Source organism: Natator depressus, chromosome 15 (genome assembly GCF_965152275.1).
Source record: "Natator depressus isolate rNatDep1 chromosome 15, rNatDep2.hap1, whole genome shotgun sequence".
In the NCBI taxonomy this organism is placed as follows: domain Eukaryota; kingdom Metazoa; phylum Chordata; order Testudines; family Cheloniidae; genus Natator; species Natator depressus.
In genome coordinates this window covers 9914563-9933395 of record NC_134248.1, presented here as the reverse complement: position 1 = coordinate 9933395, position 18833 = coordinate 9914563, and the positions used below count along the sequence as shown (strand labels likewise).

The following is an 18833-nucleotide window of genomic DNA, read 5'->3' as shown; positions in this document are numbered from 1 at the left end:
TCCTACTGAGAAGTCATTATGTGGCTAAATAACCGGCTTGAAACATCTGGGAGCCCCCGGACCAAATCCTGGCCAGGCTGGCTCCAAGTTCCCCATAGAACTGACACAAGACCTGCATGCCGGGGTTAAGGTTTCATGGCCCACACCAAACACTGGGCAGGCCTCCTCAATAGAGTCACAACCCCAAGCCCAATTTGAGCCTTACTGTACAATCTGTATTTTGATGATACAACAGGATGGAACTGGGCAGCCTCACTGAGTTTCACTTGGCACAACTGGATTAACTCTGGGACATCGGTCTGACTTGCTTTCTGGGTCCCACACCTTTAAATGGTGATAAAGGCCCCATCCCTGCTACAGAGGCAGCTGCCATTTAGTGCTCAGAGGTAGCCAGGTACACAGGAGACACCCACAGTGCTCTCTCTCATAGAGACCTGACTTTTGTTCTTTCTTGCCTTAGCCTTGCTACAAAACGAAGGTCACTCTGCCTGACAGGGATTGGTGACTCTGTGGATGGACGGAGAGAACACATTCCCCCCAGAAGCACAAAATAAACCTTGGGGTATGAACCCACATACAGTGAAGCTGAGGAAATTGTTCCCATAACACCCTGAAGCCCTGAAAAAACAACCCCCTGAGTTTCATCCAGCTTGAATTCCATGTCATTTGCTGCATGACCTTGAGAGCTGAGTTACTGTCTGCTCTGCCTGGCGGGTAGCGATTGTATGGCACTCATCGTGAGAGCAGGGGTTTGCCCTAGTGTCGTTACCCTAAATTTCCACTACTCCCATTGCGGTGCTTCAGCTGCCACCTTCCACCCCAGAGCTGGCTGCATTTCAGCGGAGCAATTTACATCTATATAAATAGTAAGGCACCCTGAAACCCAGGGGGATGAAAAGCACTAGTAAACGTTTTAAGTACTGGATCAGCACTTCCCTGTGGTAACTGCACTGACCCCCAGTGCTCAATCTGGATGATCGGCCTTTATCTTACCCTTGGACAATCCTGCTTCTGCATTCCTGGCGTGGGTCATGCATAAGTCCTTTAGACCAATGCCAAGCTGCTGCTGTGGCTCTCTGCTAGGTTATTTGGGCCAGGAAGGCCCATGGCTAAGAGCACCTTTATTAACTGAAGCAATCTGCAACCTTTCACATGATCAGGGAGAGCTTGTTTTAAGCCAGTCTAACCTCACACTGTCTGAAATATGGGAACGCAGAGTAGAAGTGAGCAACAGGCCTAAATGGCAACAAGTCTTTTTGTAAGAAAGCCACCGTTGATTCCTTCTACAATGGGGCTGGGCAGGTGGCTGTTAGCGTGGCTGCTGGTGCGGCTGCTGGCTTGTTCTCTAAATAGGGCACTTTACCAAGTCAGACAATCTCTGCGCCACACACTGAGGGGCATTTCAGTGAGCCCCAGCGTTCCCTTCAAAATCCCAGCTGCTAAATGCTGCAAATTGGAGATTTTGTGTTTTTCTGCTTCAAGAAAATCCTTCTCTGACAATGGCTCAAGCCCTCCAAGAGGCCTGTGGGTTGGCATCGCCAAACCTGCCACGTATCATGAGACACGGACTGCGTGGAGTGCCCGGCCCTTTGTGTCTGGGGTGAGCCACAGCACTGGACCGATTAGCTCTCTGCTTCTGAAAGGGTTCAGAGTGAAGACAGCACATCTCACCAGGCCTTACCCATCCAATTCCACATACATTGCACAAGGGGTTAATCCCTCAAAGCCCTGAATAAGTAGTCTCTCGCTCCCTATCACCCCCTTCAACAGCTGCTTAATGGGGACCTTTCCGCTGTCTGTTCCCAGGGTGAGCCAATGAACGGAGGGCAGTCTAGGAGGGAAGGCCTCGGTTGCAGAAATCCACATTGGGATGACCCTGAGTCTTGCCACCTTCAGTTCGTCTCGTTGCTCTGGAATCAGTGTCAGCAAAAGCAGCTGAAAACACGGATGGAGATATGCCATAAGCAACAAGAGCTGGAACGTGCAGATCGAAACATGCCTCGATCCAGGGGCTAGTAAAAATGTGAGACAGCCAGATCCCCCGTGTCTCGGGGGCTCTCACACGCAACTTCATGTAAAGGTTGGGACAGTGCCACGGAAGTGCAGCGGCGATGCTTACGGAGGGGAGTCACACACGCACTCTAGTCACAAACCCGGACTGAAGTGCCGCAAAAGCAGGCGATGCCATGCAATGGCACCACGACGCACTGGGGACAGTCGTACCTGCCGGGGCTGTAGCGGGAATAACTGGGGCTCCGACGCAGTCTGGAGTTCCTGCTTCCAGGACTTCTTTTGCAGGACTTGGATGAGTAGCTGGGGGAACGTGAATAGGACCTGGGAATAGACCAGAACCATAGAAAGGTGAATCAAACCGGAGCTCAAGTGAGAGGATTTAAGGGGCACAAGGCTCCTTTTCCAAATCTGCATTCAAGTGGCAATAAGGTCCCAAGTTTAACGATGTCAGCCCAGCTGCTGATAAACGTTCATTCAACCTGTAAGGGAATGAGCCCTGAAGATCGCCATCCACCAACAGGAACTCCACTGCCCTTCAGAGGCAATATCGTTGGTACTGTCAGTACCCTTAGTCATTTCAGCATAATCCAAGCCGTATTTTCAAGGCTCTTTGGCCTATTCCTGGGACTACCAAGCACTGCCACAAATGGAGCGGCCAGCGATAACACAGACAACCACGCGACGTGGCCTCACCTTTTCCCTGAGGAGCAGGATCTGCTTCGGGAGTACCTGGGCGTGGCCTTGTGATGCAACGAGCGGGAGTGGGCGGAGCGACTGGAGCCACGGGAGGACCTCCCTGTGCTGGTGTACGACGCGCTGCGGGAGCACGGTCTCAGTGGGGAGCTGCGGTCGGGGGAATGTAGGGGGCTCTGCTTCTTCACCTCCGAGCAGGCGAGACACGGGGACAGGAATCCTCTGCAAACGGACATTTGAAGTTGTGGTAAAGCAGAGAGCCCTGCCTCAGCGCGTACTACCGACTTTCGCTTACAGGGCCCGAATCAATGCAGGTTCCACCCTCCTATTAAATCCATTGGGTTCAACAGCGACCGCGGCATGAAACCAGAGTGGGCCCAGCGGTGAATCAGGCTCTATCAGATGATCAGATTTTAGTGCCAGGTTACACCTGGGTGAATCTGGAGCGACACCCCTGACTCCAGCCTTACGCTGATGGGAGAGCAGGATTCAACCCTCAGTGCCAAATTCTGCTTTCAGCTAAATGGATGCAAGCCCCACCCATGTCAATGGGAGCTGCACCCATGGGACTGAGAGCAGGAGAGTGTCTTTAGGGTAAAACACTGAGGCCTGACCCTCCTATTATCAATGTTACCGGTTACTCCACTGGAGCTAGCCCTGATTTGCCCAGATCGGAGCACAAAGTCACGCGCTCTTCCCTGGGCCCTCAGAATCTGTTCACAAACAGAGCCTTGCACCAACAGAGCCTTGCACACACCGCGGCCAACCCCTCGCTGCAGTGGCCTGCAAAGCTCCATGACCCATTTGCCGCACACCTCAGGGCAGTCAGTCAGGCTGGAAAAGAGAAGTAGGAAATGAGTGTGCAGAAGGGGAGCTGGGATGCAGTCTCCTTCGTGGGCACTGGCCTTCCTTCCCGGCTCCAGCCATGGCAGCTGCCAGGCGCGGACGGTGACACTAACCCTCCTCACGAGGGGGCAAAGTCCGGGCACCAGAGCACGTGCTCATGAGGGACCTAGGGGAAGACTCTTCCGTCCCAAGGGGCCACTGGACAATGGCAGCTACTGCAGGGAACGGGGGAGCTACCGATGCTGCCACCCACCTCTCCACGGGCCTTGTGCAACGTGGTGAGCATAGCCTCATTTGCCATTGCCCCACTGCTCCCCTCTGTGGTCCAGCGCAGTGAGCCACTGGGCTCATCCTTCGCAGACGGGTCACTGCTTAGCGCTCCCCACATGGGGGAAACACAGCATTTCTGCTGTGTCTTAGGCCTGAGGTAGCTATGCCAGCATTTGGCCGAGTGAATCAGGCCAGAGGAGAGAGCCGACTGGAAAGCTTTAATTTAAATGCATATAGCTCTGCTTCCCAAACATGAGTAGCTACAAGAAAGACAGGGCAGTCTGTAACAATTCCATCCAGCCTTTAGAAGTTTGCCTAAATGTGCTAGTGACCTTTCCTGCTTTTTTGCTACAAGGTCACAACAAGTCAATGAGAGATGAGCTCAAGCCACATCTAGATCCAGATTGTGAAGGCCCCAGTGTTTGGATCTAGGTCTTTGATTCATGCCTGCATCTGGAGCCAAGTGGATCTAGACTGTTCTCAGTGGTAGCGGATGACAGAACAAGGAGTAATGGTCTCAAGTTGCAGTGGGGGAGGTTTAGGTTGGATATTAGGAAAAACTTTTTCACTAGGAGGGTGGTGAAACACTGGAATGCGTTACCTAGGGAGGTGGTGGAATCTTCTTCCTTAGATATTTTTAAGGTCAGGCTTGACAAAGCCCTGGCTGGGATGATTTAGTTGGGGATTGGTCCTGCTTTGAGCAGGGGGTTGGAGTAGATGACCTCCTGAGGTCCCTTCCAACCCTGATATTCTATGATTCTATGAGTCTCTTCTGAATGGCCCTGCGGGGAGAGGCTGGGGCTGGTGCACGTGGAGGCTAAGGGATGAGGAGAAGATTGAATGGATTAAAGTTAGCATAATCAAATCTCATCCTTCGTGGCATAAACTGAGTGCCAAAGGGGTCAGGAAGGAATTCCACACACACAGCAACATTGCCCAGGTGCATTATGGGTTGTTTTTCACTTTCCTTTGAAGCCACTATTGGAGTCGGGATGCCAGACTTGCTGGACCTGAATTATGGCTAGCCACCTAGGGAAGAGAAATACATTCCTATTGGCTCATCACCTTCAACAGTCAAGTGAGCAGAAGACACGGAGTCATTCCAGGAATAGATATAGCAAACACCAACTATTGGCAATCACTTACCTTTGATCCTGTCCCTTGTCATCCGGAGAGAGATTTTCCAAAGTTGTTCCCTTGCTCTGGGAAAAACAACTGGTGAAGGAATTTCCTGAATCAGAGCTGTTATCGCTGTTGGCCAATTTGGGCTTCCCAGGTGAGAAGGCACGGCCAAAGCCATTGTGGGCTAGGCTTCTTTTCTCCTGGCTGTCCTTTGGCCTGGCTGAGCTTTTCTGAGTGGAGGGAGGGGAGGAAGTATCGTTTCCTGAGTCAGATTCATGGGCCCCTCCATTCCGACTGGCTAGGTTGCCAAGCGGGCTGTCTGTTTTGGTAAAGAGGTCAGCAGATGACCCCGACTGAGAGATCTGAAAGTAAAAAAGCCGTTTGGCGTTGTTTGAACTTTAAAAAAATTTTTTTTGTTTTATATTGTCTGACTTTTTTTTTTTTTAAATAAACCAAGAAATTTTACCGTCATGATGCACTGTAACAAAAGGAAAGAAAGAAACAAAGAAAGAAGCTAAAAAACAAAAGTACATATCCCTGAAAAAAACCACAGAAAGAAGAAACTTCTTTTCCCCCTAACATGATAACTGGAAGATTTAGACATCATGCAAAGAGTATTAGCATGCGATCCATGTTGAACAAAAGTTTTTTTTTTTTTAAAAAAGGGAAACAAAAGAATAAATAAATACAAAAAAAAAATCAAACAGAAAAAAGAAACAAACAAACAAAAAAACCTAACAACCCTTATTTAACCTAAAAGGTGGGGTAGGGGAAAGAAACAGGAATACATACTCATTGGAAATAAATCAAAAATGGAACAAAATTCTAAATGATCGACTTTTTGTTTTAGTTTCCTTAATAAGGAGACTCAAATGTCACAAAAAAGGTCTTTATGTACAAAGGAAAAATTGGCAAACAAACAAGTTTAGCACTTTGAAACTCAAAAAAGAAAAAAAGTGGGGGGTAGGGTGGGAATAAAAAGAAAAAAACCCAGAAAAATTAAAATCCCTCTGGAAATAAAAGGAATACAGATATTTCTTTGTGTGCTTTTTTTCCCCCTGTAGAAGGTATAGCTAATGCTCTCTAGTGACCTCTAATAAATTCCCTAGTGTCTTGCGGATAGCATCCACTTACCAATCAAGAATTCCTCCTTTAGTAGGTAAGGTGTAAGAAAAAGGGAAGAGCGGGCAACATAAGTCCATCATTAGAGTCTCAAATTACAAGAAAAAACATAAACCCTCTCTTCAAATCCTCACCGTCAATTGTTTGATTCTTTTCTATTTAAATTTCAAGACTTTTTTGTTTTGTTTTTAATCATGTTGTTTAGTAAATTCCTCTAGGTTGATTATTTGGGATGACAAGTCACTGATTTAAATAAATCCCCATTGATTTCATGCTGGCCCACAGATACACTGAAGTTCAAAAAACAAAATAAAATTGAGAAAAATCTAAAAAAAGGAAGGAAGGAAGGAAGGGAAAATATTTTCCCTGTGGTGTGTTAGAGAAAGGTTGGGGGAAAACAAAGACTTTGATCCTGCAATCTGATCTGTATGGATAAAGCCCTAAGGCAGCCTCACTGATTTCAATGGACCTGCATGCTGGCAGCCCTCCGCACCTGTGCAGAATCCCAGTGACATCAATGGAGTCTTTGTAGGGTCCAGGGTCCACATGCATGGGTCTGATTGCAGGGTCAGGGCCAAAATTCTATGGCTGTCAGATGGAACCCCTGAAAATCTCTTTAAGGACTTGATCTATGTCCCACTGAATTCTAGGGTTGCCAACCCTCCAGGATTGACCTGTCGTCTCCAGGAATTAAAGATTAATCTTTAATTAAAGATTATGTCAAGTGATGAAACCTCCAGGAATACACCCAAACAAAACTGGCAATCCTACTAAATTCAGTGGAAGTCTTGCCATTGGTGTCAGTGGGCGCTGGGCCATGTTCCCAACCAGCAGTCAGATTGGTGGCGGGTGCGGTCCAAGGACAGTATAATAAATGTGCTGTTGTTTATAAGAGGATCTCCAATGATCTTTGGTGGGATCTAATTTAATAAATAACATGGGGCCTAGTTCTGCAATGCAGACTCAGATGAGTAGCCCTTACTCATGGCAGTAACCCACTGAATGCAAGTGGGCTGCATGATCAGGGCCCTTAGTGTGTTTAGCCTAAACATCTTCAATGTATATTGGCTTATTACAAATGATGCTGGGAACTACAGCTCCAGGGCCATATCCTCAACTGGCGTCAATCAGTGTTGCTCCAGAGCTGTGCTGATTCACACCACCTCCACCCGAGGATCTGGCCCTCAGTTTTTACAACATGCACCTCTATTTGGCTGATACATAAAATACTGTCCCTCGTTGCTTTGTGCAGAGGGGAGCGATGCAAGCTTAATGCTGAATAAAACTAATGTGACCAGGGCAGAAAATGCTTCTGTGCAAGGTGGCTTTCAAAGACCTGGGTGTCACTCATGACCTCTGACCATTCCCCTCACAAAGCGCATTAAATGCTCTAAGGCTATGTGCTTTTAACCGTGGCTGCAGGTCCGGTGGAACAGAGGCACGTTGCCTCGGTACGGCTCCCCACTGGGGTCAGAACAAACATGGATCCGCCAGAGGTCACAGTTCACATCGAGCTTCCCATAACACTTTCTGCAGCCAGTCAGACGGGGCCATCTCAGGAGGCCTACCTGCTCACATCATCTAGTTCCCGTCACAGTGGGTTGTTCTCTTAGTCTAATCCAAGAGTTGCTAAATAGGGTGGTAGGATCTGATTCGGCGGCAGGGGCAAATCAGCTTTGCAACAATAGTAAGCTAAAATCACTGACCAATAAAGCAAAAGTGGAGTTACTGCAAAGGAAAAGCTGTCGAAACACAGCACAGGCTGATGATCCAAGCTTCGCCATGATCACTTTGCTCTCCGATAGTGCCTCGAAGTGGAGGCTCTCCAAGCAGGTTACAAATATTACAGAACGAAAGCTCCCATCACATTTCTAAGGGAGGTATCACCAACCCCGTTGAACAGGATGGGCTAATGAGACACAGAGAGGGGAAATGACTTGCACAAGGTTAGTGGGGGACAGAAGCCAAATCTCTCAAGTCACTGTCCAATGCTTTAGCTACTGCACCACACTCTCCATACTTGGGGTTCCGTGCTTTGGGGCAATGGTGGTCCAAAAACAAAGGAGTCAATGTGATGCCTTTTATCGGACCCACACATACCTTTTGAGTAGAGCTGTTTGGAACATAGAAAGCATTTTGCACAGAAGAGAAATTTCCCAGCAAAGAAATGCTCCCGTCTTCCATCAGAGGAGTTCCCCAGAATTCGTGATGAACGCAGATGCTGTATAGGAGATTTCACCACTGACTCCAGTGGGAGCAGTCAGGCCCATCATGGGTTGGAAAAGGAACCCATTGGCCCCCAAATATTGTGTGTGAAAATAACCTAGCTGTTGGTCCCCAAATGATATCACATGATCATTATTTACTTTTCATATTAACGCAGGTTGGGATTTTCAGCGGAGTCATGTCCAGTTCCATTGAATTGGCATCAACCCTTAGGCTCATTGGAAAGCAAATAGGGCTTGAAAACCCTGCGAGAACTGGGGCTTCACTATGTTAGTTGTTGGCAAAAAACACAGTGATTTTCCTTCTCGCCCATTTCCTACCTCAAGAGATGGGGAAGCTAGTTGAGATCATTCATTATGGGGATCTGGAATATAGACTGGAATATGCTGCCAGATTTGTTTTAAGAATGATTAGTTTTTGGATCTGAACCCAGGTTTAGATTTGTCTGGCTTTTGACACCCCAGCCCCTATATTTATTTTTAATTTAGAGCAAAGGTTCATGAAAATAAAATTCAAGCTATTCTACGAATACACAGGTAAGGAATCTTTGGATAAATTGCAAAGTGTCAGAAAATCTTGGGTTTGGACTCGTCCAGCATCCATGCTGAAGGATGCTGGCCGATTCTGCAGGTACAAACGTCTGTCCTTCCCCTCACCCCATCAATGTCCTAAAAATTAAAGATCCTTCTTCTCTCTGCCAGGAAACCCATTAAATGTTTCTTGGCTCCCAGCATTTCCAAAGTAGCTCCCTTAGGGTGCCTGTAAGAACTGGGACATTTGCTTTTGTTTCAGCTTTGCTAAGGTTTGGCTTGGGAGTGGTCATTGTTCTCCGTATATTGCAAGGTCATTTAATAATCTGAGAGTCAATACATTCCCCCTTAGGCCTCAGTTCAGCACAGCACTTCAGAATGTAATCAAGCCCCACTGAAGTCAACTGGACTTAAATATATGCTGAACTTTAAGCACGTGCTAAAAAGTTTTGTTAAATCTTCTTTTCTTCCCCTTGCAAATTCCATTTCTTGTGTCAACATTTTAAAAATTAAGTTAACTCTTGAAATTTTGTGTCCACATTGAGAAGAGATATGGGATCCTGATTCTCTCCCCTTTGACCTTTCCTATCTCCCTGCCAATTCCTCCTCCTTGCCCTATTCAAATGTCCAATAACATTTCCAGAGGCGATGACACAATCATTGCGCCCTTGACACCCAGCCCTAACGAGCCAAATCCCATGGTCTTTGCTCAGTTTTGATTCCATGGGATGTTTTGCCTGAGTAAAGACCTCAGGTTTTGGCCATATGATCTCTTGTGCTAGCGATGCTGTTGACACTTCATAAGTGCCTGGGACTTGCGTGCTATATCCAGCTCAGTCATCCATTGCGTTAACCTAGTCCCTGTACCAGCAATACTGAGGTAAGAGGAAACATGAGGAAACACATGCCCAGTGCTGCATATTTCACATCCGAAGGCCAGAGGGCCTGGCCTGGTGTAATAGCAGGTAGTCAGGGAGTGGAGAACAGCTGTCTATTCCCCCCTCCCCCAACATTAGTGACAACCAGGATGTAACTAATTGGAAGGACTTCCACTATTTCTGAGACAGCTGGCATAAAATTCAACCCTGCGCCAAAGGACCAGCATCTGCATCACTTCAGCCCTCAAAATAGGACTTACGAGGTGTGTACATGGTGAACAGTCCTTTCGCTGCCCTCTGCTCTGGGGTGAAATTCACCACTGATCACCCCTACTCTCCCTTCTTTTGCTGCTTGTGAAAAAGCATCAGCCATATGAACTATACACCAAACGCCATATTTGAAACACTGTACAGAGTTCAAGTGAATTCTAATGGTCTTTTTTTGGGGGGGGGGGGGGCATGTTTTAAAGTGCCTAGTCTTTTATGGCCTTAATTTGCTCTGTGTGAACATTAGGATCTGCCCCCCCGGCCTTCCCAACTTCTAATAAGTAATTAAATAACCTCAGGAGACTTTGCTTCCCTTAGCTTTTGCTGGGGGAATCTAGGGCTGCCCTTGAGGGAACCAGCATACTTATTTATTGTTTTTCCTGTTTCAAATCATTATTTAATCAAAATGAAGGGCGGGAAATAAAGAGGCCCTCACTTACACTTCAGAATTTAATTTCTACTGAAATCCTACATCAAGAGACCACATGGCCTAATAGATTACAAAAATACAATCACTAAGAGTATTCCAATTAAACTGAACAAGTCCATTTACTGTGCTACAAATAGCCCCGTGGAGAGATATGGCTATACATTTTCTCAGCCATATGGGGAATGAGATCTTGCCATGAGTAGCTCTGCATGGCACGGCTTATAGTTGGAGGATTCTTTCCTGGGTCTATGTCTTTTGTAAAACTCATTTCAAAGTAGCATTAATTTCTTTTTTTAGGAAGTGCCTAATCTTCTTCTTCTTGGCATGCTAATAATGAAAGAAATAAAGCATGTGTGTCAATGACCCCATCGAGTCTTGCTATTCATTATGGCTGCAGGTTATACAGTCGGCACAGACTGCTGATGAGCTTCTGGAATTGGAAGTGCCACCTGCTGACAGGGGTCACTTGGGAGAAAGGGGCCATGTGCTCAGCAAGCTTTTAGGGAGATACTGTATTACCGATTTCTGGGCCAGACCCTTAGCTGGGGTAAACTGGCATGAGTCCCTTGGCTTTAATGGAGTGCTGCTGATTTACCCCAGCTGTGGATCTGGCCCTCTCTGTTTAAGCCCCGTTAAAGTGAATGGCTCTGTATAAAAATCCGATGCATGGAAATAAGATACAACCGCAAAAGGCCCAACCCTCTATTCCCGACTCAAGCAAAACTCAATGAAAGGATCTGCTGTGATTTTGAGGAGAGCTTTGCCTGCACAGAGAGCATAGGATTGGGTCCTTGGTACAATAAAGGCTAGGCTGAGTCTATTAAAACGATGCCAGACACCTATCATATGCAAGAAGAGAGGGATATCACAGTGAGGCGCGTTTATCGCTGCACTTGCTGTTTGCTGCTGGATGTCTGTCTGCACTCCCATATGGCCTATATCAGACATCTACTGGAGTGGGAGTTTCCAGCCGAGTCCAAAGTGAACATTTGTTGGCCTTGCGAAATCTCATCAGCCTACATGGTTGGAAACAAATGCTCTGGGGAGGTTCTGAATGGAAACAGATGGGGGTGTTGCAGACCGGGTTTGAGGTGCACTGGCAGAGCTGTAGCGAATGCCTACCCTCTGCTGGACTCCAGCTAGTGCTCTCCGCTCGGTCGCAAATATGCCCAGGTCAGTCAGACTGTTCCATCCTGACTTCAGCCCCAAGCAGTGCTGGGAATTTGGCACCGTGCAGGTCTCAGGCTGGGACCAAAAAATAGAAACCAGAATCTGCATATTTAGATATGCAAATAACCCAAGCATTTTTTTTAAAAAACTTTTTACCCTTGAACTTTAAGGAGAATGTTTGTTGCGTTACATGCCGCTGGGGTGTTAAAAGAAACTCCTTCCCTACTTAAAACCAAAACTGAGGGCTGGAAAACATGGAACAACTTGCAGTCAAAACCAACCCCTCTTGCAAGGCTTCTGAAACCCTCCCAGCTCATGCAGAGACACTCTTTGCCTTGGCTGGCATTTCCCCTCCTTCATCTTCATGTTAGCACAGAAATAATTAGCGCTGCTTGAAACAACTGTACCCCAAACCTCCCTATCACAAAAAATTTGGCTCAAGACTGTGTTTGTTCTAGCTGCTGATAAAAGGCGTGTCAGTGGAAGTCAGGGGGCTGGAGAGTGGTATCTGTGTCCTGTCTGCTGCAGTCATCTTCATCAGATACAACAAAGGCAATTAGATTCATATCCTACAGGTATTTATATTGTTCAGTTCTGCTAAGACTTCCTAAAAGCACAGCAGCCTGAAATATCTCTGTATCAGTGTGGAGTAAAACAGCTGCAGCAGGTTAGGGGGCTTGTTATTCCTCTGTTTAAAAATAGATACTGCAGATTACCCTCAGTTTCTCAGTGCACCGAGGGTAGCCATGTAATCTGGCTCTGAGTAGGTTTCCATTGTGGCTGCTTGTTATTAATTGTTCAGCAGAGAGAAAATAGAGGAAGAGGCTAGGAAATTTATTACAGAAAAGCAAAGAAGCATGAAATTATTGGTTGTCTTCCTGTATGTGTGCTCATCCACGTGTATATAAGTGAGAGACAGAGAGATGCAAAGGATAGCATGATGTGTTTTTTCTAATGATTTACAGATAGAGCTGGTTACAAAATGGTTTTATTCTTTGTGGAAAATACCAATGAAAAAGAAAAAAATAATTCATGTCACTCCTCCCCCCGAAATAAAATTTCAACTTTTTTGGGGGGGGGGTCGGGGAACAGAAAAGGGAGGAACCTCAAAATAAACTTCTGGCCAAAACCAAAACACTTAGATTCACAAATGCTGCTGCAGTGGCTCATGGGAGTTGCCGTTTGGGATCTCATGCTTTCATTCGCAACTATGGGCCCGGTTTCCTAGTCAGACGACATCTCCCATCATGCATCACAATCTCCCCTCTGGCTGAGCTGCCATGATGCATCATGGGAGATATAGTCTGACTTGGGAATCCAGCCCACAGAGGACAATGGGTGGTATGAAGCAATGAAACTACAACCCCCATGAAGGACCATGGCAGCATTGCTGTATCAAAATGTTTTGGTTTTTCAGCTTAGGTTTTCAGATGTCCAGTTTTTCAACAAATAGTCAAAATTTTCTGCAAAAAGCAGATATATTTTATGCAAAATTTAATGTAGTTAAAAACCTAAATTTCAAAAAAAAACCCAAAAACCCAAAAACTCTTTTTGATGGAAAAATATTCAACCTGCCCTAGTTATAGACCTGACCACTTTAATCCACAAAAGGCAGAGTGAAACCACAAAATATGTTTCAGAGTAACAGCCGTGTTAGTCTGTATTCGTAAAAAGAAAAAAGAAAAGGAGTACTTGTGGCACCTTAGAGACTAACCAGTTTATTTGAGCATGAGCTTTCGTGAGCTACAGCTCACTTCATCGGATGCATAGCATATCGTGGAAACTGCAGAAGACATTATATACACACAGAGACCATGAAACAAAACTTCCTCCCACCCCACAGTGGGGTGGGAGGAAGTTTTGTTTCATGGTCTCTGTGTGTATATAATGTCTTCTGCAGTTTCCACGATATGCTATGCATCCGATGAAGTGAGCTGTAGCTCACGAAAGCTCATGCTCAAATAAACTGGTTAGTCTCTAAGGTGCCACAAGTACTCCTTTTCTTTTTTCTTTTCACAAAATATGTGTGTCTGGTCATTCCTAATGCATGAGATTAATGTTTATTCATCTTTACATTCTCAGTTTTCTTTACACGGTCTTTAAGGCCCTTATTCATGAAAAGTGTCCCTGTTCAGGACAATACTGAAGCATGTACTTAACTTCAAGCAGGTGCTGTAAGTGCTTTCCTGAATCATGGTCCAAGTGTGTATATTTTTCTTTGGGACAAGGGAGAACACTGACAGATTGCATACTAAATATACTGATACATTTTTGTTATCAGAATATTTGCTCGTTAGTAGGCTAAAATAGAAAGAATATAGATGCCCCGATGACTTATATTCCTCACACATAACCTGCAGCTATATCTAGAAACACACTGAGGCTGATATTTATCTGCCTTGTGTGGTCATTTACACCTATGCAAAGGGACTGCAGAGTGCATGTACCATGCTCGATCTTAGATCGTCTTTAGAGGTTTCAAAATTGTTGTAGTTATTATCCTTTGTGACAGTTGGTCTCATGAGAGAGCCTGGCTTTGGAGACAGAGAACTAGAAAAAATAGTACCAATTAAGGGCATTTTTAAACTCTCTAAAAGATTTCTTGAAGAGTTTGTCTGTAAAATAAGTGGCTTATATAGAAAACATGATGGTACGATGCAATGTAACAGTTTGACTGGCCATCCTTTGGGATGAGCTATTAACTCTTTCAGTTTCACCACTCACCAGTAATACAGCCATCCGAAATTTCACGCCAATAAAAACTTCACAGCTCACCATTCCGTGACATATTTCTCTCTCTGCATATGTGTGTGTATCACACACACACACACACACAGGTGTGTGCACATGTGTATGCAGCTCTTTCTAAAAAAACACACACACAGATTCTCCTCTCACCGATGTTGGTTTTACATCGGTGTAGCTATTGAGTCCAGTCATGTTAGTCCTGATTTACATCTGCTGTGTAAGTGAAAGAATTAGGCCTATAATATATACAAGTATGGTGGCTCGGAGGGCTTAGTGCTGTGGTTCAGACCCATCCCTTATACTGTACATGCGCAGGCCTGATTCCTCACTGGGCTGCACCTCGTGTAGTAGTTTATCTCTGTGCAAAGTGAGTTCATCCCGCTATCTGGCAGCCCTTTACACCTGTTTTGCACAGTGCTGCACAAGGTGCAGTGTGGTGGAGAATCAGGTCCTTATTTAATTCTCTCTTTCGAGATGAAGACAGGATCTAGAACACGGATTATATTCTCTCTATATATATCCCAAAAGATACCCCAAGACATTGGGCCTGACTCTACCCTCCACACACAGCCCCCGTTCCTATCAAGAGGAGCTGCCTACAAGCTCAGAATTTGGCTCTTCGGTTGGTCAGCAAAGAGGAGCGATGATCTGAAAAGAAGCCCGAAAGTCAACAAACATCCCCTGCCAAAAATCCCCAACTCATTCAATGTAAATGTTTCTTTCATATATGTTTGATTCTCTTGATCCCCCCCGAAGGACTAAGCCATTGGGCACAAAGACCAGCGAATATAAGTTCACATCCAGCTGAGCAATGACTGCATAACAAACACTTCCCCGTAAAATACCATCACTGGAGGCTGCTTTTTTGTTAAATGTCCCCTATTCATTATTCATAGACTAAAGGCTTATCCTGCCCCACCCCCAGTGTGTAAGCGCTGAGGGAAAGGAATGACTTTTAATATGTCGGAGAACAGCACCATCAATAAATAATATAGTTTTAAACCAACTTTGTCTAACATAACTGTAATTGAGTTATAAAAATTTCATACTGGATTTTTCCCCCCAAGTTTCTGTGGCTAGTCTGCTCAAGGAAGCAGAATGCAGAATACTTACTACTTCCTTAGCCGAGAGGAAGCTGTAGATCTGAAGGGTTTGGCTGGGGGAATGGCTGGCCTGACCCTCTGCAGAGATGCTTCGCTTCTCAGTGCTCTTTGAACAGTGCTGGGAGCGTCTTCGTCTTGCTTTATGGCCTTCCTCCCGAGACCTGCCTCTGTGCCTGAAGAAAGAGAAACAAAATCAAACCATGGTGAATTATGATTAGTATTATTGATTGTATTGCAGCAGTGTCCACAATGTCCCATCTTCCACTTAAGGAAGCCATTTGTCTGGTTATAAACGGAACAGTCCTCTTTTAGTGTGCTTTAGTGCCCTGTCTGATACTGGGACAAACCCGGACATAGTTTTGTCTGGTATTGGACGGAGGACACCTCTTTAAGAGTGTGCCACTCTGCACCCGCTGGCATGACCTCAAACGCATCGTACATGCAAAGTCACGGCAGGGGAGCAGGGTTGTGTGCACTACAAGATGGCACTCCCCCGCCTGTGTGGCATGTCTTTGAATGCGCCGTGTGTGCGAGATGATGCCAACGGGTATGGAAGCAGGGCAGCACGCTCTTAAAAAGGTTTCCCCCACCATTCCCAAAAGCACTGGGATGCCCAGTATTCTGGGAACGTGAAAGTGGCCACCCTATCTGTTGGCTCCACATGTCGGGTGAAAGTCACTCCTGTGCAGGGAGCCAGCACCAGGCTTACAGGAGGCTGTGTGGCCTAGTGGATACAGCACGGGAGCAGGACTCAGGAGACCAGGATTCCATTCCCCACTCAGCCACTGGCCTGCTGGGTGACCTTGGGCAAGTCACTTCCCCACCCTCAGTTTCCACATCTGTAAAATGAGGATAATGACGCTTACCTCCTTCGTAAAGTGCTTTGAGATCTGCTGACTGAGGTGCTGTGTAAGAGCTAGGGGTCATTATGGGTCCACTACACATAGGTGAATTTCACCCCTTTGATTGCTGCCTTGAGGCAGGTGATACTATGGCTGGCTGCTGGAATTTGAGAGAGAAGGTGGATACTGACTCCTATTCCTATTTGAGTTTCTTAATGTTTTGAAACTGGGCGACTTGTGATGAGTTTGGACCCTGATCCAAAACCTCTGAACTTTGGAGGGGTTCAGAACCCAAACCTGGACTCAGATCCAAGTTTTACTTGGTAACAGCCTGGACGCAAACCCTGTTTCCGAACCTCCTTGCACTGTAGTGTGGGAGATGAAATCTGGATCTGTCTTTTGTGGCTTGTCTCCATCTCTATTTGGAGGGGGCTTAAAACCCCGGAGGTGACATGCCTCTGAGAGAATGCAGCCCTGTCCACCTGCTCTAACGTGGTCCATGATCGTCTTGCCCTCACACTGCATTCCCACCTCCAGCGACCAACAACTCTTCACCAACTGCTGCCACCAAATTCCTTAAAGTATCTTCTTTGTTTTTAAAGTTGAGTATTTGTGTAAATGGCAGAGTGACCCAAGCCAGGTCTAGCGTGATCCCTTCATGCAGATCTTCCATTGCCCAGCAACCCTGGCATATACCACCACCCTCTCTGCCTGGCCCAAAACAAAGATGGCTACTCGTGTCAAAGTAGGCAGCTGTATAGTGACAATGGTAAATAGATCCACCAGGTATGAGAATCACCCATGTGCCAAGGCCTATTTTAAGGGCTTAAAAGTGGGAGTTCAGTGGTGCATAGGCCTTGGGCTGGTCATGTGCTTTCAGGTCACTGTCACCCTGGGAAACTAGGATGATGTTAAGCTGCCTCCCTGGCAGGATCATCGGCAGCAGGGATTGAACCTGGCACCTCTAGATCTAAAAGCATGAGCTTGAGCTAAAAAGACCCCAGCCCAACCCAACATAACATAGTAGCAGGCTCAACCACCTCTCTGTGTGACCTAGCCACCACTGGAGGGAGACAGAGCATCTCAGTGCATGGCGGTGTTTACACTGAGCCCACTAAGATCATTTCAGATGTGCCCCTGAAGCTAGGCAAAAGGAAAATCAGCTCAGCAAACTGCATCATTACCTGCTTTGGCAGCTAGAGGAGAGGGAATCGGAGCTCTCCGAGTGAGAGTGGTAGTGGCGATGGCGGTGGCGGTGGGATTTTCGTGGCCGGCTACGAGAGCTTTTGAGAGTGGAAAGAAAGCTGTTCATTAATCGAGCAGACAAAGGCGGCCCGAGATCCAGCGGATGGAAGCTGAAGCTGGCAACAGACAAAATGGAAATAAGGTGTAAATTTTTCTAAGGCATGAGGGCTATTAGCCATTGCTTGGAGTTTACAGATCAACACCTCGTGCCTTTCCAAGAGACGGGCCGTAGCTCACCACACGTCGCCGAGCTCGGTGCAGGAACCACGGGGTGGAGTTCTACGGCCTGTCCTATGCAGGAGGTCAGACTAGAGGACAGTAACGATCCCTTCTCACCTTAAGCTCTATGAATCTATGCATCTGCCAGGCCGGAAGAGCACATCTGATCAGCCAGCATCCTTTGGGCAACTGTTAACACAAACTATTCTGCAGGCTGGGATCTCCTTATTTCTGGGCCTCTTTGTCAGCTAGTCCCATCAGCCAGGTCACTCCACGTGAAACTCTCAAGGTTAGGCCCACGTCCCTTTCCACAGGGTGGGTTTATTGATAAACGGAAGATGCAAGAGAGGCTCAAAACAACACAAAATACACGGTGATGGACATCTTCCCTGCTTCCTTCAGCTGGGACGCGGAGGCACATCTTTGCCCCCCAGATAGCTCTTTCCTGGCTACTACAGAAACCTCTCGCAGTAGGCTTTCCCTGAGTCTAGGTCAATCCCGTGTGCTGCCTGTGCTTAAGAGTCAGCAAGCCTTAGATCTGTCTTCTTGTAGATCATGTACTAGCTCCTAGTCATGTGCTCTGTGACCACCCAGTTTTAAAGGGACAGGCGCAGAGGGATGCACCCATGTGCCCCAGGATCCAGAGGCCTGTTCCACTCCCTCTTTGCTCCATTACAGCGGTTACAATTGATTGTAACATTCTTGTTGTCTGCCACTAGGGTTGCACTCTGCAGTGGGCATGAGAGGGGGCTTTTGGTGGCAGCTATCAGCTTCAGCGTTTGTTCCTTTCGGTAGCTGGTCAGAGCCCATATTTTTGGTGACATTTTAGGTATCTGTGAAGCCTGGATTTTTAGCCAGGAGGGGGCAGGTGCCAGCTAATGGAGATAGTGATTGTTAGCCAGGAGGGGATCATTAGCATGGGGGCTGAGGCATGATCTAATTTTGGGGCTTTGTTATTTGGCCATGTGCGTTGTTTTATTTAGAAATTCTGGATTTCTGCCCACATGTCACACGATTGGGGTGTAATAAATCAACCTCTAATAAAACCAACAGACCATCTGCTTCAGAATTGCATCTCCCCTAATACAAAAGAATATCCCACTCAGAGT

General features: G+C 46.5%; 1 protein-coding gene across 4 annotated transcripts in view; it reads right to left on the bottom strand.

The window, feature by feature from the left end:
• SRRM4 (serine/arginine repetitive matrix 4) overlaps positions 1–18833 on the bottom strand; it is a 282156-nt gene that overhangs the window by 3138 nt on the left and 260185 nt on the right. For 2 of the 4 annotated variants that reach the window (XM_074972531.1, XM_074972532.1), the window contains 5 exons: positions 17445–17621; positions 15429–15591; positions 4969–5306; positions 2707–2928; positions 2224–2334 (listed from right to left, as the gene is read on the bottom strand). In XM_074972531.1, the coding sequence (XP_074828632.1) occupies positions 2224–2334; positions 2707–2928; positions 4969–5306; positions 15429–15591; positions 17445–17621 (1011 nt within the window). The remainder of the gene's footprint in view (positions 1–2223; positions 2335–2706; positions 2929–4968; positions 5307–15428; positions 15592–17444; positions 17622–18833) is intronic. The other 2 variants (XM_074972534.1, XM_074972535.1) reach the window with 1 other exon arrangement.